General features: G+C 38.6%; 1 protein-coding gene across 7 annotated transcripts in view; it reads right to left on the bottom strand.

Moving 5' to 3' along the window:
• Window positions 1–20,966, bottom strand: part of HDAC9 (histone deacetylase 9) — a 739,057-nt gene that overhangs the window by 390,262 nt on the left and 327,829 nt on the right. For all 7 annotated transcript variants that reach the window (XM_027573169.2, XM_027573170.2, XM_027573173.2 and 4 more), the window contains 4 exons: window positions 19,102–19,217; window positions 8,047–8,169; window positions 4,794–5,004; window positions 4,140–4,357 (listed from right to left, as the gene is read on the bottom strand). In XM_027573169.2, the coding sequence (XP_027428970.2) occupies window positions 4,140–4,357; window positions 4,794–5,004; window positions 8,047–8,169; window positions 19,102–19,217 (668 nt within the window). The remainder of the gene's footprint in view (window positions 1–4,139; window positions 4,358–4,793; window positions 5,005–8,046; window positions 8,170–19,101; window positions 19,218–20,966) is intronic.

The following is a 20,966-nucleotide window of genomic DNA, read 5'->3' as shown; positions in this document are numbered from 1 at the left end:
TTCATTCAAATAAGTACTGAAGAAGTTTCTTAAAATTTCTGCTCATGTGGATTTGATAGAATGAATACAAAAAACATAGGTACTAGAAAAATTCTAGTTAAAATAGAAATTATTTAGTGTGCATCAATGCTATTCTATTAATACTATAACAAATAATTTAAAGAATAATGTTGTCATTGGGTAGGGGGCAGAGGTCTATGCGAAATTATCTCAACAAAAATGCGTGAAGACATTCAGGAAAATTTCTGTATATCATTCAGATAGTGATACACCTAGAGATTTGCCCTTCTATTAACTACGCAGTGCTTGGAATACTCCTTCAGAAATCATAAAAATGGTCGAGAAACTGCAGTGTGTTTTGCTTTCATTAATCATAGTCTTATTTTACCAGAAAATCTGTTGCAATATTTAAACTTAAAATGAGCCCAGAAGAAAATTCCCAATACGCTCTTACTTTTTCATTTGCCATTTTGTTTTTATGGGGAAAATTCTACTTTAGAAACCATTTTATCTTCCAATTAAAAAAAAAAAAAAAGATAACCAGGAAAAGCAAGTCTTCTTTTGATGCTAGTATAAATAAACTCTTGGTTTTTTTGAAAAGGCTCACAAGTCATCATTGCAAGAATGTACCATACGTTAGCAACAGAAATTGTTTAATGCATTTCTGAATATTTTAAATGTCTCAAAAAAGCAGAAGAACAAATAATGCAAGCCATGACTTTCTTATGGCTAAACTTCTCAAATACTTTCAGTGAAAATCGAATATTCAAACTGATGGAGCAGAGAGACAAATCATTCTAATGGGTTTCCACTCACCTTTCTAGCTTGCCCCACTGTGTAGATATAGCAATACAAATACTATGTAAACCCATTCCAGGGATATTTCTGCTAAGCTCTTAAGGACTTACAACCTAACTGCATGAGACAAGTAACTCTTATGACACACAAATTTCCCATGTAAATGTCATTAAAGTAATAAACAATGGGGAGGTAAATTATTTAGTATGGTAAATAATATTTATATTATAGAGTTACAATAACCAGGAATGACTGCTTTCATAAATGCATTCAAATAATAGCAAGATATGAGAAAGTTTTCAAAATTTAGTTAAGTCAATTATTGTATAAATTCTGCTCTGAAAAGTACAGCTTTGCTTTTAATTCTTCTAAGGATTATTAGCAATTCAATCAAATCATTAAAAATTTCATAGCAGGAAGGACAACCATATTTCATAGAATGTAGGTTTAGGGATAAATCTACTTGTTTTTTCCTTCATTGTCACTGCATTTTTTGCTTCTCTAAATCTTAAAGAACCATAAAAAAAAGTTGAGGGAGCAAAAATGAAAGGACATTTTCAAATACGTTATCTGCATACCTGTGTCTCTATGCGAGCATATTATTTCCTGCTCTAATAAGTCGCTCAAGAGCTGGGACCATGTTTTTATGATGCCAGCTATTTGGCTCTAGTTTGAAATGATTCGATACAGATTCATCCGTTATACCAAGAAAAAAATGACATACATTAAAGTTTCTGTGGTTATTTCTCATTAATGGATATTCAAAATGGTTAGAGTGTACATAAATAGATGATTATACAGAAACTCATTGGTTTCTGGCATCTAAGTTATGTCCCTCACATAACGTGAAACAAATGTTTTCATCACCTCATGGGGAAGGGTGAGCAGTAGCAATTCATTTCTTGACGGTTCAATTGTGAATACTTCAGAACAGAACAGAGATTCAGTATTTTCTTTAATAAGATTCTTCTCTGTTCCTTTAGACAATTGAGGGCAGGTGAAATATTTTCAAAATCTGGAGAATACCCAATGTGCATATGCCATTGGATCAAACATATGGAATACATACTTGGAGAAAAGCCAACTGGAGACCTGCTTGAGTAATCTAAACACCCAAGCTGAGAGGGGTTAATATATAAAGATCAGCTTTATACTTTGAAGTTTTCTGGACTTCATTTTGCCTAATTAAGACAAGATTTAATAATCAAACCACTGTACAAACATGTACCTGAAAGTATACGTTTGTTTCTAATTTTGGGAAGAATTCTTAACAGATTCCAAGGAATCAGCTCCACATGGGAGAAGGTCTCTGATAAGATTTGCTTTTCTCATTGCTCAATGCAAATGCCTGCTTTTCATCTTGGTTTCTTCCATGTGACTGAGGTTAGCATCCGCCTGTCAAAATCTCAAGTGTGATACTAACATATAAAGATTTTGTTATTAGTATACCACTGAGTCTGAAACACTGGCATCTCTAGGTCATAAAAAATGTATTCCAAAATATTCTTAAAAGTATTCATAGGAATCTAATGAACTTAATTCCAGATCAAAATATTATGAGGCAACGGGGTGCCTGGGTGGCTCAGTCAGTTCAGCATTTGACTCTTGATTTCAGCACAGGTCGTGATCTCAGGGTCGTGAGATCGAGCCCCACATTGGGCTCTGCACTGGGTGTGGAGCCCACTTAAGATTCTCTCTCTCCCTCTGCTTCTGCCCTTCCCCAGTTTGTGCTCCCTTGCTCTCTCTCTCTCTCTCTCTCAAAAAAACAAACAAAAAAACCAAACCAAACCAAAACATTATGAGGCAAAAGGTAGGATTTCCAATCTTTCTTCCTTCATAAATTTTTCACATTAGTCACTGGACAATTTTTCAAGAATACGTAGTAGTTTTAAGTAGTGCTGAGAGACCACAAAACAAACAAACTGAACTCTACCATAATATAGCAAACATATGCAGGGCCACATTCAGGTCAGCGAGTACCAGGCCACTCCACAAGAAGAAAGTGGGTCTCCTCCAGTGAGACTGCTTTGATACAAAACAATTTGATAAATTTAGAGAAATGCTGTAGCAATACCAGCTCAATCTGATGATATATAAAGAGTATGCAGTATCGTGGACTACAGTGTGCAGTATAGTGAGAGATGGCAGGAAAGGCAGTGGCTGCGGCCATCCATCCCCAGCGCCCACTTCCCCGTCCCTCCCCCACCCCCACATCATCTTTGCAGGCAGCAAAGGGCTGGGCTGGAAAGATTTCTGTTCAGTGGTATGGTCTTCAGGCCGTGCTCCCTTCCTAGCTCCGCCCTGTGAAGGTGGGGGCCAAAGAGAAGAGAAAAACTTTGCCCTGCCCCCAGTAAAGTGAGTACACGATGAAGAACCCCCTTTCTCTCATTGCTATTAGAAAGCCGATTAGACCTTTGCCCATGAGGGGTTGCTTTGTTTCTATCATGATACAATAAAGCTTTTCAATAGTAAGCCAATTTTTAGCTACCTATCAGTAAACAGAATGTCGTTTCTTAATAATCATACCTCTGTAAGAGACTTGTAGGTGATACAGTAACAAAGGAGAGGGGACAGAATTATGCTCTTCAGGATGGTAACACTTCCAGGAATAAGAAGACTCTGCTTTATAAACCTACCATAGAGGCGTGTAGTGTCAAAACTTCGTAGACCAGCTTTGCTTATGAATTCACTGAAAATGTTTTACTGGCCTGGCCTGCCTGATATTGTTATATTGTAATCACTGTTTCTTTGTGGTTGCCTCAGCAGGAGAGCACCTAAGGATGTGGTGCGATACAGACATCAGCTTTCCATTTTGGCCACAATAAGGCTGCCAGAAAATTACCACACATTTCTGAGAAATTGCTTCAAACACAGCTCAGAATAAAGTGGGGCATGCTAAAAAATAAATAGAACATGGATACATAAAAGTCGCTGAGAAATAGTTTGTGGGCTCACCTTGTCATACCTGCCTGCACCTGTGCGAAAAACTTTTTGAGCTGTCGATCCACCACATTCAACTCTGCCTCAAGCCTTTTCTACGAAACCAAAAAATGGGGCTCTGCACACATGTGCCTGGATGGGCTTCTGAGTTCAAATAGGTCCGCAATCATAAAAGACCTTACTAATCTCTAATCTCAATGTTGCTACAAACATCCTGTGAATGTAATGATGGTGAAAATACTGATTTTGTGAGGCTGTCCCCGAGGGCTAGGATGGCAATCTCCTTTTGACAGTGATGCAGAGATACCAACATATTCCTCTTATGTGCCCAGATCAGAGAAGAGAACCCCGATTTCCCCACTGGTGGTTGTGACATCCTGACTTTTGACTCGGGGGCTTACTTTGTTCATGTGGATCTGCTGCTGGTATTGCTTCTGCTTCTCCAAGAATTGCTGGTGTTGCTGCTGAATGACCAGCTGAGCCAACGTGCTCTGAGGCAGAGGTGCAGACTGGGTTCGATTCAGGGGTCTGTGCCGGGGTAATTTGTGGGTACCTCTAATGCCAGGTGAAATTCTCTCCTTTGCTGCCAACGGAGACTGAGGATGTAAGGGAACTCCACCTGAAAAAAAAATATATATATATATATGTACACACATATGCACAATTTTGCTTAAGAAAAAGAAAAAAAAACCCACAGAAAATAGATATAGGAGATAAATTTGATGAAGACTAGCGATTCGACTGGGCAAACATCAGAAGGCGGCTAGGTTGTACAGGACGCAGGCAGAAGTGCCAGAACATGAGACAGGTATGCATCTGACCAGTGAATCACTAGTAGTCCACCTCCGGATGTATGAAGGCTAAATAAGTGTGGTGTTTCCCCCACGTGTCTGGAGGAATAAATGAGAACAGTAGCCTTTCCCACAAGACCAAGTGTCAGGGAGACCCTTGTGTGACACTGTCAATCTTGGTGGGGGCCTTGAGCTAAAAAGACCTTACTTTGGAACACGGATAAAGTCCTAAAATGATCTGCGAAGGGCGCCATTATTATTTACCAGCCACAAGAAGCTTCTGCTGTCGCATTTGTTCTTTCAGTAACAGATGCTGCAGGAGTGCCTGGTGGCTGCTGTTGGGCTTTCCCTCTAAAGCAACGTGGGGATGGCTTGAAGATGCTGGGATGCTGCCCGCATACTGCCCAGGCAGAGGAACGCCTTGTCGGAGCGTCTGGGTCTCACACTTCTGTTTTTCTTTGAGTGAATTCGAAGCCTGTGTCAAGAAATAATAAAGATGGTAACCCTCTCTCATCCACTGGGTCTGTACACCATTAGCGGAGTTTCTTATTCCGTAATTCTCCCTTCCTCCACCCAAAAGAAAACCCCATCTGACCGATGGCTGAGTAGGGAAAATATACAAAGGCATGTCTTTTTTTTTTCCTCCTAGTTTCATTTTTTTAAATTGAAGTGTAGTTGACATACAATATTACATGCATTTCAGGCGTACAACATAGTGATTCAACATCCGTATACCCTGGACGCGCTCACCATGATGAGTGCTGTCACCATCTGTCGCCAGACGAACTGATTACAATCTTACTGACCACATTCCCCTATCCTGTAGTCTTCATCCCTGTGACTTATTTATTTTACAACTAGAAGTCTGTACCTCTTAATGCCCTCACCTCTTTGGCCCAACAGTGTGTCTTTTTAAACTAACCGAATTAACAGAGGAGAAATAAAAATAGGGTTGAAGCACTGAAGACAAGTTAGTATTGAGTACCACTGTACTGAACGTAAGGATTTTTTTCACATTGAAAATAAAGCTAATTTCAGGCTTAATAACTGGGAAGTTTATTTAAGAAATGTTTTAGTACACTGTTTAAGTAAAAAGGTATACTGGAAATGTAAAATCGATTCAAATTGCTAAACTAATGACTCTATCAGAGCAGTGATGAAGCTGGAGATAAAACTGTCTGGGATTTTGGAGTTTCAAGCAGACTGAGCAATTCCTCTAATGTCCTCTAATAAGCTCACAGAGCTGCAGGGTTCCAATATTTAATTCTTAAAATAAAACTCTTCAGCCAACTCAATGAAAGGTTGTATAAAACATGCAGGACTTTGATTTAAACATGTATTTTGTATTAATTCATAACAGATCCCCAAATCTCTAAATATTGAAAATGACACTTCAGATGCTTTTGTTTAATAAAATAAACTACAAGTGAAATTAGATCAAATAAAAATGCTATTAAGAACTTGAAATGTATGATAACACAGTAATAAGGCAATAATAATTATATCATCAATAGTAATAATGAATTACCCTATTCAAAGAATTTAATGAATGGAGGTCATTTTGGTATCACAAAAGCAGAAGTCTAATACCTCAAAATTATGTGGCATGTTTCTTTTCAAAACTCATGTTTCATCTTTCAAAATTGCTGTGCACCAGGGAAGCAAAGCAATTTTCAGTGATGGAGAAATTGAAGGACAAAGAGGTAAATGGTTTGTCTTAGTCACATGGCAAGTCAACGCAATGTTTAATCTAGAAGTGAGATTCCTTCTCCTGGCCTCTTTTCCTTAAAATTTCCCACTATTCAGTGGGGAAATGGAATATTAGAGATCCCTTTGCCAAGGCAATGCTAAGCTTGAAAAATTAATTGTGATGGCCTCATCCACACCAAAATGGAAGCAAAGAAAAATGAAACTTCAACCCAAACCACATTGGTTTATTCATCTAACGGTACCAAATTGTATTACCATTGAAACATTAAATGGTCTGGCGTTAGTACTTGGTCCTTTGGGAAAAAATTCTCTCTGACCACATTAAAAGTGGTGTATGTTTGTGTTAGCTGGTAGGAATGACTTAGAACATGCAAAAAAGAGTGGAAATAAAATACCTATTCATGTGTCATAAGAAGCTTTTGTGTTACTATTTGCTTATCAACAGAAGAATAGGAAACAGAGGAACAGAAGAAAAATAATTTTTAATAAGTGGAGATGTGAAAATATCATCAATATTTATGCTCAGTTTCATCCCTAATTCCTTTTTTTTCTTTTCACTAGAACCAACTGTTTACAAATGCTTCATGTGGAATTTCAAGGGGGTAACTGAAATCAGTATTTTTAAGCCTTTCTACTTCAATTCCAGATACAAAACAACATCCAAATTCTGCTTTTTCCTCACTGGTATAAGATTACTGTATCATGTAAGATAACATTCCACTCTATAAAAAATACCAAATATAACCAGATAGCTCTTAGATTGGTTGTATAATATGGATTGACCCCAGTTACAAAATCTACCATTTAATAATGTCAGTATAGGTGTGCTCGTGCATAAATTAGCCCACCATACACAGGGCTTAATTTCTGAAAATAAATGAGGCACAAAATGGTCAACTCTTTAAAAATTTCCTGGTGTGGGCGTATTGTAAAAGATGTGAATTTGACAAGCTGGACTCCATGGAAGATGTCCCACTAAAGTTGACAAAACTGGAGCCAAGGGTTGAAATAAATTTCTCTTTAAACCCAATGCATCACATGACCTCTGCATAAGTACAACTTAATTTACTCACAGTTCACAGATGAATTTTTCCAGGTAAAGCTTACAAATCTTTTACAATGTCTAAAATTTATATTATTTTGGGGAACATGTATAAAATAATTATTGCTATCTTCTGCTAGTAGGACAATTACCTCCGAGAGATCCTATTTCAGATGTCAGGACTTTTAAAGTAATTGATTCACTCTGAACCTCCGGGGAAGAATTTAATATTGCTCTTAGAGAGGTTTTCCAGATATGTATTCCTTAGTACCACAGAGTCAGTAACTTAAGTTCCGAAAATAAAGTCATTCACAAAATAAATTCTATAAACATATGCTGCCGTGCTTTGGAAGCTTCACCTCTCAACACTGGCCTGGGTTGAGTCCTAGGACTGCTACTTAATGGTTCTGTGATCTTGGGCTTTTAAATATCCTAAGTCTCAGCTGCTTCTTCGGTAAAAATGTGGCCTGTACTCTCTGTTTCATGGGATGGCTGTGTGGAGCTACTAAAATAATACATCTGGAGAGTGCTTTCTTTTTTAAAAGCTTTAAAACATCATATAAATGTTAGTTATTATTTTTATATAAATTATATACTGTGAACCAGTATAATTCTTTAATTTGAAATCAAACTGAATGTCTCTGCAAAACTTAGAGTGAATTCTAGGAGAAGTACACTACCAAGTTTCCCTGAAGTCTAAATATACAAGAAATGAAAGAGAGACCCCCCCGAAAATATCACTGGGCTGCTGTGTAAATGACTTACGTTGAGCTGCGTGGGCACCGCCGGAAGCCCCAAGGTAATGTTGGGCAAAGACGGAGAGGTATAAAGACTGAGCAGGTTCATGGAATCTTCATGAATTAGAATGCGTTGCTGGGACACCATTTGCTATAAAAAAAAAAAAAATGAAAAAGCAGTCTCAAAACATTATTATGTCATAAAATTTACTGTAAAATGTTCACATTTCAGAAAATAGATTTTATATTATCATAATTAGTCAAAATAGTCAAGTATTTTAATTGTTTATTTTATGATTTCTGTATCCAAAAGTTATATGTGAAAATTACATTAAAATTTTGTTCATTAGACATAATCACAGAATCTGAGGAAAGGGCTTCTATGTTCAGTTTGCAAAATTCTTTTTAAAAATTCTACCTTTATCGACCATAATCCATGTGTGTGTCATCAATTGGTAAAGTACAACAATTAAAGTGACTAATTCTTATGGGCATATTTTTGTATTAAGGGTGATGAATATGTATGTAATACCACTATAATCATTATCTTTATACGGATTAAACATCATTTTAACTGATGGGAAAACTCACACAAGAAAATCTTAGATTAGATATCACCATATAGGACTTCTATAATTAATAGTATTTTTTAAATACACAATATATGAATAGACAACTCTGCGTGGTGCATGTTTAGATCATTCATATTCAGAAGCTAAGCTAAATGCTAAAACGTTACGAGTTCCCTGTGCCACAATAGGCTTCATTTACCCTGAACATACCTTGAATGTTTTGGCATCACAGTCATTTTTACAACAAATACCTTTTCTTAATCCAATACTAAGAGTCATGTTTTCCCACATGTGGCCTAATATGGTTGCTTGAATTACATTTTCTGTTTAACTCTTGCTTCCCTCCCAGAACTCTTATACAATAAGAGTTACAAAGGTCTTATTAGACTAAGGAACTCTGGCCTGATATGGTCCCCAAGGGAACAACATCCCTGAAAAAGAATACTCCATGTAACAGTATGACACAGTGACTGCTTTCTTCCCAAACAAAAAGCATATGGGACTCCAATAATAGACCACCTCCAAGAGGGATATTGCACACACGGGCTTTGACTAAAGTAAATATAATAACTTGTCAAGCATGTTTGGGGGAGCTGTAGATTTTCCCCTGGACAAACCTGGGATATCAATTAACTGGGGAAAATATCATGTGCTAATACAATGCAACCTCAGAATGTCACTGAAGAGTGATGCGCCACCAAAACACAGGATGTTATTCCAAAACATCACCTCAATCATACATTTGTTTGGAGATGAGTCATAGCCTTAACATAATAAGAGCAGAAGGTTAAATGGAGATTTTTTTCTCATTGCAACTTGGAATTCCAAGCTAAGTCAGATTTTGTTTTTTCTCAAAAGAAGTCAGGTATTTGTGCATGAAAACCAAGAGGCATATTGAAACCTTTAGCATTACGTTGACTTTAGATGCAACCCTTTACAAAATTAAGGTTGTCTAAAATGCCATCGCATGAAGATTGCTGGAGAAGATTTTAGCATTACAATGAGATTGCATGACTTTAGGAGCTCTGAGTAGCAGTTGCCTATTTGATCTAATTAAAAAGGCAAGCTTTTATTTTGCTTACACTCATACGCTTTTAACATTAATTTCTAGTTTGGAATATATGCCTGAACAAAAAGAACGTTTGAGGAAGTAAAAAATATTTTAACTAGCTTATTAGCAGAAACTAATAATTTACAATAAAATGGTATTTCATTCACTTATCTGTTTTCATAGAAGAGAAATACACGTGGGAAAATAAGCACTTCAAGTCATGTATAATATTCATTCCAGGTTGTATCTGCTCATCACAGCACTGAGACGGGACATGCACTGTGGGAATGGCACCAAAGACACCCCACAGGCCTCACGAAAGAGGTCATCTTTGTTTCCCAGAATGAACTTCTGCAGTATCTTCCCACCGCATCCCAGGAAGCAAACCTATACTAAAGTAAGAAAAATATTTCTTCTTGGATGTATTGATAGCAGCAGCGGACTAGCTGCTCACGTGGGCTTTGACTAAAGTGAAGACATTTGGGAATATTCTTACTATGGGATTAAAATCCTGAAGTTTCCTATCAAAATTGAGAGGCTCCACTTGTCTGACAGGGTACTGATTTTCAGCCCCTACCGTGTGCCAAGCCCTCTGCCAGGGACTTTTTGGACATTTAACATATTCTTCATAGGCGCTCTGCCACTATCATTATGCTTCAGTTATGAAGAAACTGAGTGATTTCCTCAGTTCTGGTTCCCACTGGGATCAGCAATATAACTTTTAAACTGACCAAGGCCACAAGATTTGCGGTCGGGTACTGCTGCAGAAGCTACACACCCCACTCAGCCGCCATTATTGAAGGATATGGGGACCGTAAGAAAAGTATGGATGTGGGGGAAGCTTTGGAGAAGAAGAGGAAGCAAAATCACTAACGGAAAAGAACAAATGTGTGTAACTGGGAACCAGCTGACCTGGTCATGGGAAGAACATGAAAGCGCTGGTGACTTTACAGACATGAGGGTCTTCAAGTCACGGAGACAGTTCCTGAGGAAACAAGGGAAGTCCTGAGTCCCCCAGGTTCACTTGGTACACAGCTGGTTCTTCCCACAGAGACTAACTGGTATAGTATTGTATCACAGAACTGCAGGGACTTGGACATTATTTAGTTCATTTCCTTCAATTACGGATGAGGTAACAGGCCCAGCATTTCCACAGGATGACTAGAATCACAAATGACTTCACAGACCGGAAAAAATGTTTTCCTCAAATTATCTTTATTATTATTATTATTATTATTATTTAAAGATTTTATTTATTTATTTGTGAGAGAGAATGAGAGAGAGAGAGAGCAGGAGAGGGGGGAAGGTCAGAGGGAGAAGCAGACTCCCCGCTGAGCAGGGAGCCCGATGCGGGACTCGATCCCGGGACTCCAGGATCATGACCTGAGCCGAAGGCAGTCGCCTAACCAACTGAGCCACCCAGGTGCCCTCAAATTATCTTCTTTAAATACAACTTTCCTCAATATGGCTTTTTGGTCAGCACAGTCTATCAGTCCCAGGTTAGCGTTTTCTTAGCAAGAACCTGGAGCTGTATTCTATCTACACTGCTAAAAGACTGCAGACACACTTGAAAGCCAGCCCAACAGGTTCACTGAGAAAACGAAGGATCCTGACCAGCATTCTTACAAGGCTGGAAGGTTACCCCACCTTAGCATTGTGGTGAGATCACAAGCATTTTCGGGCAAAGCCAGGATTCTTTTCAGGAAGCAATTTTGAAACTGATCTGGCCCTTAAATCAAAGCTGTGCTAAAATGCTAACGTTTTACATCTTAGAACATGGAAAGGATGGTTTTAATCTAAAAATTTTTCAGAACCGGGAACTACTGCTGTAGGTAGATAAAATGGAAATATTAAAGGCATAAATGACTACTTCTTAACATTCATGAAACAATTAATAAATAACAACTCCGTTGAATTATCAGTGTGGCACTGGATGGTAGAAGTACAAAGATGTCCTACATGACCAAGTTCATGTGCTAGTTAGGTGCACAGAAAAGCTAGAAAACAAACTCTAATGACCTGAGATAATGGCTATAATTAGAATAGGGTTCAATCACTTCAATGGCACAGAGCAGGGTGTCCATTTTATACCAGGCTTTGATAGGTAACTAGCATTTCACCAGAAGGAGCACGATGTGAAGAAGAGGGATATATGATGGAGTCAGGTGTTGGGTCAGGAGAGGCCTACTTACATCTTAATAATGACCTTCAAAATGTTTTCTCACCATCAGAGCAACTGGAAGCCTATCTTATGGATAATATTTGCAATTCAGATGAGTAAAATATACTGAAAAATTATGTCTCTCAATAGAGCTATTAATTTTGCCACTGAAATCAAGAAGCTATTCATTTCTTTATTTTTTTAAGATTTTATTTATTTGACAGAGAGAGCCAGAGAATACAAGCAGGAGGAACGGCAGAGGGAGAAGGAGAAGCAGGCTCCCCACCAAGCAGGGAGCCTGATATGAGGCTCGATCCCAGGTGCCCGGGATCATGACCTGAGCCGAAGGCAGATGCTTAACTGACTGAGCCACCCAGGTGCCCCAAAGCTATTCGTTTCAGTGAAAAGACTCTATCGCTTACAAAAAGAACACTGGCAAAAATTAGAAAAATACAAAATCATTTCAAATGTCATAGGGATTTAGAAAGGTAAAAACCATCACATATTGCTGGTGGGACTGCAGACTGCTATGGCAATTCTGGTGAATAATTCAGGACAATAAAATAATTACACTATATATCGCAACCCCAAAATTCTTCTGCTGGAAATTATATCTTCAAGAAATGCTCTCCTTAAGCTCTCGTTCATCATCATTTAGGATGATGTCCATGAGTATACACTGAAGCAGTTTTTGGTGAAGGGTGAGAACTGGAAGCCACTGGGGCATCCAACTGGAGAATGGGTAGGTAAAACGGAGCACTGCCCACCATGGACTGTTACAGTGATTAAAAGCAAACTATTAGGTATCTGCATCCATAATGACATGACTAGATCTAAAAACATATGCTTAGTGATAAAAATAAGAAATGGAATGAGAATGGTAACACCATGCCATTTATACCCACTAAAATTCTTGGACACAAAGCAGAAAATGCATATGATATAAGAGCTCATGCAAACAAAAATACAGGAGATAATGACTGCCTATGGGGACAAGGAGAATGAAAGCGGGAATAGGAGATACAGAGGAAGGAAGGAAGGAAGGAAGCAAGCAAGCAAGCAAGCAAGCAGGGAGGGAAGGAAGGAAGGAAGGAAGGAAGGAGGGAAGGAAGCGAAGGAGAGAGGGAAGGGGGAGGGAAGGAAGGAAGGAGGCAGGGAGGGAGGGAGGGAAGGAAGGAAGGAGGGAAGGAAGGAAGGAAGGAGGCAGGGAGGGAGGGAGGGAAGGAAGGAAGGAGGGAAGGAAGGAAGGAAGGAAGGAACGAAGGAGGGAAGGAAGCGAAGGAGAGAGGGAAGGGGGAGGGAAGGAAGGAAGGAGGCAGGGAGGGAGGGAGGGAAGGAAGGAAGGAGGGAAGGAAGGAAGGAAGGAAGGAAGGAAGGAAGGAGGGAAGGAAGCGAAGGAGAGAGGGAAGGGGGAGGGAAGGAAGGAAGGAGGCAGGGAGGGAGGGAGGGAAGGAAGGAAGGAGGGAAGGAAGCGAAGGAGAGAGGGAAGGGGGAGGGAAGGAAGGAAAGAAGGAGGCAGGGAGGGAGGGAGGGAAGGAAGGAAGGAGGGAAGGAAGGAAGGAGGGAAGGAAGGAAGGAAGGAAGGAAGGAAGGAGGGAAGGAGGGAAGGAAGCGAAGGAGAGAGGGAAGGGGGGAGGGAAGGGAAGGAAATACTTTTCTCATTTTTAAGACAAAGAAGTCAATGGATGACCTTTGACAGAACTCTAGTTATGTAAATAATCACCTAATTTTTAAGACGCTCATAGAAAGAGTGGATGTAGAATTTTAAATTTACTACATGTTCAAAATTACCTACGATATGCATGAGCATCAAAAAAAGAATATAAATATCTATAGAGTTTTGGTGAGGAGCAGTGGGGACTGGTGAAAGAAAGTGTGGTCTCAGTGCCCTGCACTTGAGCTCTACCACTCACTGGCTTATGCCTGCCCCCCTTCCCTGGACATGAACTCCTTCAGCCTAAGACAGAAGCACTTCTGACTAGCATGATCAGGTAACGTGTGTATTAGAATGGTAATCAGGAAGACATGCTTGTAAACCCCAATCTGCTGTAGCTTTAAAACGTCCCAGGATCCCCCAAATTAGACTATCTAAAAAAAAAAAACCACAGAGAGCCATATTAAAAATGAAAAAAACAAAAACGAAAAACAACAAAGAATTCCAAACCAAAAAGAATCTCTTAATCATTTAATACTTTTTTATGGTTTTCACCATAATTTTTAAAATAGTATTTATTTTCTCTCGTCCTTTCAGAGAGCTGATAGAAAATGAACATCTCCACATGATGAAGAAAATTTTTTTTAGAAACTTACATCTCTAAGTTTTTACTTTTGCTGGACATCCAAGAATGTATTACTGTGAAATGACCTGGAGACAAGAAATTATCATTTGACAGGGCTTCCTTTGCATTTTAAAAGGCACTGCTGAAGGTTTCATTGAAGGTCTTGCTTTACAATATTGACTCATGTTATTCCTCCTAAATGATTCTTCTGTCATAGCAACCTCTTCTCCCCAAAGATGGGGGGAAAGCATCTCATTTTCTGCCATCTAAAACCCTAGCTCTACACCCACTCAGAAGGGAGCATAACATTTACAGCAAATGTCACAACAACCATTATGAAACAATAGGCAGATGAGTCATGTGAGATTGGGGCAAAACAAGTGACATTTCAGATGATTTTAGAGCACTTAACCTTTTATTAGAATCCTTTTTAAAAAATCGTTTGTATCTGCTGGAAAAAAAAATGATTTAAAAAATAGCCTAGCAGAGCCAGCCACTAATGTTCAAATAGAAACAAACCAGCTGCTTGGCTACTGTTAGCATAGCTATCAAATAAATCTACGGAATCTAAAATAATGGTGTTGATATTCGTGGAAACATCTGAACCCACAGGCCTGCAGTATTAACAATAAAGTAACTAGATAGGTAAAGACATTTCTGACTGGAGTGGAAATAGAAACTCCTGAAGTTTCAGCTCCCCAACCAAGTTTACAAATGAGGAAAACAAGTAGGTCCAACAATCCGAGTTCAGGACTGAGCATATGTAAGAAATAGAAGAAATGGAACAGAAGTGGTCTGAGCAGATGGAGACTCACTCTCAAATGTGATTTGCTGGCTTGAAGACAAACATGCTAATGAGTTTTCCCTACTAGGAGTCAGTATTGGTAACAACAACAAAAAATGAACTCCTTTCACACTTCACAATTCACCACCCACCTTCCCAACACCGATTCCTCACAACAACGCTGTTGGAGGAGGTATGACCACCTTTCACTAGATAAGGAATCTGAGGTCAGGGACAAGTTTAGCGACTTAACCAATGATGACAAAGTAGTTGGTTTTGGAGCAGGGTTCCTGCCGAGTCTTGCAAATGGAAGACCCATACGTTTGAGTTCGCTGTGCTGTTTCCTCCGCTGGACTTAGGAGTAAATTCTCCTACTTTTGTCTTAGCCTCCAGCTAAATTATGTAAGACATGTGAATGACAAGCTAAAAATTTTCTTTTTGCCTATGCCTCAACATCAGCCTGAGATACAGCCTTACTTTCCTCTTTCCTAAGCAGTAAAAGGGAGTAGAATCCCATTCATTTACGTGGGCTCTGAAAGAATCGGGTGACATGCTTTGCTACTTACAGGTCACAGAATAAAGAGTTCATACAAATGTACACTGTTAACACTATTTGAAAATGAAAATTCGCCTGTGCTGTTTAACCAAAGACAGTAGAATAAACCTATTTTGTAAACAGTGAAGTGTGCAGCTAGCTTGGCTTTCGAAAGTAGAGTTGATGATGTATATTTTTCACGCCTTGAAACTATTTCTGTTGATATGAAATGACACACTATTGTTAATCTTGAAAAATGTCTGTAAAAATCATACTAAATCCGAAATGATTGCTAATCAAGAACTAGCTGAAAATAGTTGTTTTCCTCTTTTTCTGGTTTAGGTGCAAGAATTTTGTGTTACAAGAGCGAGGATATTAATTTGTTGAGCATTTCTGTCTGAATTCTGCTGTCTCTTTAGCTCTCCAGTAAGAATTACATGACAGACCTCTGTAAATGCAATGCAGCAGAAAACCACATGTTAGCCATCAGGGCTGAATTTTTTGTTTTGGGCCACGGAGAGGCTACCCATCAGTGCATAAAGGTCTGCCCACCTGGCCTTTTGGATCATAGTTCAGGCACACAATTAATTCATTATGAAGTAAGTCACTGCTTGCTTTTGAACTAGTCTTTCCAGCTTTGGAGGTGAATGTCCTGTCATTGACCTGAAGAAATACCTCTACTCTTTCAAACTCCATTAAATCACATTTCCTTCTGTTTTTTTTTTTTTCCCTTCTTGCTGGTGGGGGTGGAAGGAAAGGTTTGTAGTAACAGAATGTTCAGTAAGTAGATGAAAAGGTAGGGCATTCTAAGCAGATATTTGTGACAGTGAAGGTTTTAGAAGTAAAAAGTAGATTGAAACAACATAAAAAAAAATCCTTTAATTTTCATTCTCCAATGTATTTTGAAATTTAAAGATAAGGTCTCATAATTTGGGAGATTCAATATAACAGGTCATAAAAAGTTTGATGTAAAGAGAAAAATCTCACTTTTTTCCATTTATTTCTAATCTCACAAATATGTATTTCTTGGTTGTTCTTCTATGTTGTACTAAGTACTGTATACATAGATATGTATTTATAATGAAAGAATATATGTATCCTCCTCTTTAGTAACAAACCATTTCTCTCCCCACCCTCCCCACCTTGCTCCCTCCAGGGAGGTAACCAACATGCTAAGTCTTGTGTTCATCACACCCTTAACCTTTGTAAAATATACTTTTACTACCTATGCTTTCCCGATCAAGACACCATACTGCTGTTTCTGAACTTAATAAAATATTATTACATACTATTAGTGGTCTTTTGCACCTTTTAGCACTAACAATGCATTTCTAAGAATCATACATGCTGTTGAATGTAGTTTACTGTGTCATTTCTTTTTCCAAGGGCACAAAATTCATCCAGAGCTGATTTAGAATGCAGACCCTTTAGTGTTTCTGCTATTACTGAAGAATCATTCTTCAAACTGAGAGGCAATGGAAATCTAAAGTTTTTAGAACCATCTGTGACCAAGTTGTTCTTTTTCTGGAAACTGATTAAAGGGTCACAGAAAACTGACCAATATTGACATACAATTGCACTAACAGAAATAAAATACCTATTACCAACAGTCTGAAAATCCCACTTACATTTCTGATCACAGATATATGTGAAGAACTTATCCTATCTTGCACCATGTTTTAGAAGGGATGATAAAAAAGAGAAAGAGGGACAGCAGGACTGTGAAAAACAAGAAATAGATGAAGGACCTGGAGATAACAATGTTGACGCCTGAATTGTTATTCTTTAAATAGCTGAAAGCTGATCATAAGCAAAAGAATGTCTATCTCCTCTACCCATTTTCCTTGGAAAATTGAAGGAAATTTTTGAAATCTAGAATGCTTGTGTATTCTTCTAGAGAGGATTTATATTTGCTTTTCTAGACACTGAGGGGCCCTAACAAATCTGGGGCACTTTAAACCAAAATAACAGTTTGAAATTATGGAAATTTGGGCTACAACTCCATGCAAGGACTAGCTAGCTTCTGGTTAAAACTTCTCCAGGGAAATCCTGTCCCTGCTCTGGTCTGCATCCGGACTTCTGGGGGTAGAGGTGAGGGACTCACCAACATAGTGCAGACATGAGCTTTTGAAATTCTAGCTTAATTTCATGTTAGATTATCCTCCTTGGTCAGTACTGAGCTTCGCCTTCTATCTCGAGTGTTGTGAGGCCCTGAAAACCAAAACTCAAAACTGAAGTACACAGGGGAGCCTGAGTGGCTCAGTCCGGTAAGCATCTGCCTTCGGCTCAGGTCACGATCTCAGGGTCCTGGGATGAAGCCCCGTGTCAGGCTCCCTGCTTAGCAGGGAGCCTGCTTCTCCCTCTCCCTCTGCTGCTCCCCCTGTCTTTTTCTCTCTCTCTTTCTCTGTCAACTAAATAAATAAAATCTTAAAAAAAAAAAAAAAAACACTGAAGTATACAAATGTCCTCAGAGCAAAAGTGACTTCACTGTTTTAAGTTCTTTACTTACCAGAAATAACCTCTGGTTTTCTGCCTTCGGTTATATTTTGGCCTGGTAATTTTACAATTTAGAAATAATTTATTATAAGTGTATGTGTGAAATTATAGAGACACAGATATTGGCATAATGTACAGAAGACATTTCTGTCAAGCTAACTCTCTAAAATCAACTGAGTTGTCTCAGGAAACAGCAAAGGGAGCTCCCTATAAGTAGAAGTGTTGTAGCAAAAGTTTGATAATTACACATCAGGAAAGCTGTATAGGTGATCCAAGAATCAGAGATTTGATCAGTCTCTTTCAACCCTAAGTTACCACGACTGTATCAAATACAAGGGAAGAAGCATGTTACAGTTACATACGAGAAGTTATTGCACCAGCTTTCCCTGCATAGAGCAATTTGTGGTAAGGAGGAATTATAATGACAGAAAAGGAAATCAAGTTTCAGTCAATTGATGGTGTCTTCAAAACAGCTGATTCCCTAAGAGTGTCTACTTACAAACTGTTGCCTTTGCTTAGCCTAATACCAAAACTATAGAAAAATTCTTGTTGACTCACAAATTTATTTTCCTCCATTCTTGTATCATTGGTTTCAATAAATTAGGTGTTGAAAACCGAATGTTCTTAGGGTTGACTATATACAATCAGATCAATTTCCTTTAATTATTTCATTCTTCAGAAACATAGTTCATGCCTTATTCATCTTTACATTCCCATTGCTAGGTAAAATGACTGGCACTTAGTAGGTCCTGAGCAAATGTTTGCTCAGTAGAGCCCTACGTTCCTCAGCTGTAACACTTCAATTATTTTTTCATTACTCTCCAGGACAAATGGATAAAACCTACTTTGCTAGGCTGTTCTTCTGAGAGGTTTGCACAAAGTTGTTTTTACTTATTTTTGGGTCTACCTCCATCAGAATAACCAAGAACCAAACACAACACTGCCAAACTGTACAACCGCTGGGCAGCATACCTTCAGTATCACTAAGAGTGGTTTTTTCAAGGGTTACATTTCATTATTTCTGAACCGTAATTGTCATCCAAACTGGGTAAATAAGATCACCTCTAACCCAATTCCAAACATGATAAGCTCATAAGAAAAATAACTAAGAACCAGTGGCTTTACACTTCAGAAATAATCACTTTGTTTTACAGGGCTAATCAAGGATCTAATTTTTAAAAGGACCAAAACAATAAGAGTCTTACCTCAGCATGAGGAGTAGGGGGCAAAACTGAGGTGTCATTTTCAGTAACGTTTCCAGTTGGCCCATTGTTTGGTGAGCTGGGGCCAGACCCTGGGGAGCTGCTACTGACCGAGGATTCTGGAAGACATGGTGAAGCACAAGCAGATTCATGACAACCATACAAGAATGAGCTTCAGTGATACTGTAAGTAACATACAGCACCAAACACTGTTTCCCCCCTCACTCGACGGGAACAATGAGCCCCATTTCAGTCCACAAAAAGGACTGTGAAAAATTGTGAAGCACTTCTGAATTCTCTTACCACTTTTCTCCCTTTGTTTTCACTGTTAAAATTACAACACAGTACTCCATAGTTTCTAGGTAAGAACAGTTAGAGAACGTTATAGAAGCTTTTGATGAGGGGGGGAGAAAGGACATTGGTGTAAAATTCTTAAACACATCTTTCTCGCTGCCTTTCTATGTATTTTGCTTGCATTTTGATGAATCTGCTTTTTATCTTTGATTCTTTCTTATTTGCTTTTCTTTTAACGAGAAAAATACACAGTAAAAAATACCTCAAGGAGCTCTTTTCCCCAGACTCCTAACTCTTGCCTTTCCTGTGTGACTAAACACTGATTTCTCATTAAAGTCTCATTTTCATATCCTGTCTTTAAAAACAAAGGCAAAAAAGTTCTTTTCTTACATCTGCCTTGTCAATGTAAAGTCATATTATTTATATCTTTGTGTGCGATACTCAGACAGAAGTATTTCCTTATGTAGAAATCGCTGCCGCGACCATGAGAATTCCAGGTAACAAATACTTGCTGCAACAGGTTTCTACAACATGGCACTGGACCTGGGGAGGTAGGGAAGCTAGCAACTGATTTTCTGGGAACACTGAGAAAATCTCAGAAAAGAAATGAGATGGCAACTGGGGCTTGAAGAGATGTAGAAGTAGTTCATGAAATGGGGACAATGGAGAAGAAGGGAGTGGAGGGGAAGGCACTGCAGGCACAGGGAAGGGCCAAGGCTTAGAATTGTTAAATAACATGTCTTTGATGGGAAAAGAGGGCAGAAAACTGTGGAACTTAAAAAAGAGGGAGATAGCAAGTGGCTCCCATGTCAACTATTGCGAGGAGACGGGGCATGGGGTTTGGAAAAAGCATGCACTTGAACCTGGGAAATGGGGAAGGGAGATGCAAAGGTGTGAGAAGACCAGCAACAGCAATTTAACTGCTATATGATGCCACGATGGTCTCTGACTAGACAGTAAAAACAATTAGTATGAAGATCCAAACAGAGTTCATCCAAATTACGTGAAAGCTGGCAGAGAAAGGGGGAGGAGTGAATAAAAGGTGAATAAAGCTGTCTCTGGTAGTTCAGATCCTCCCAAGACATTGAGAATAAGTACAACATACTAGTTTAAAAACCTCTACCAAAGCGTCCACAAGTCCTAGCTCATTGACCAGATATGTGCATCTAATAAACATACAAGTCCCTCTTGGGATATACATTATTTCCTCAGATGAGAGGGAGAGTCATTATCTCACAAAATTAGGAAGAGAAAAATATGGTATTTCAAAAATAAAGAAACTTGAGTAAAACTCCAGCAAACTGTAACCCCTTTAAGTTAGAATTAATCATTACCCAGACAGGTATTGAGCAAAATTCCATTGTAATGTGGCAAGTGATGGTGGGGAAAAAGTTATGATCAAGAAGAGATTAATAGGAAAATAGAAGAGAACATTGATATAAATAAACATGACCTTAGATTAATCAGATTCTAAAGCAAAAACAAACAAAAAAAGCAAAGCAATATATATGGCTTTCTATTTTCTTCAAGTTTTCCCATTATGAGGGAGCGTACTCTCTCCAATTAGAAAAATC

The sequence above is a fragment of the Zalophus californianus genome, chromosome 12 (genome assembly GCF_009762305.2).
Source record: "Zalophus californianus isolate mZalCal1 chromosome 12, mZalCal1.pri.v2, whole genome shotgun sequence".
In the NCBI taxonomy this organism is placed as follows: Eukaryota; Metazoa; Chordata; class Mammalia; order Carnivora; family Otariidae; genus Zalophus; species Zalophus californianus.
Note: the sequence above shows the minus strand (reverse complement) of the source record. Positions and strands in the feature narration are given on the sequence as shown.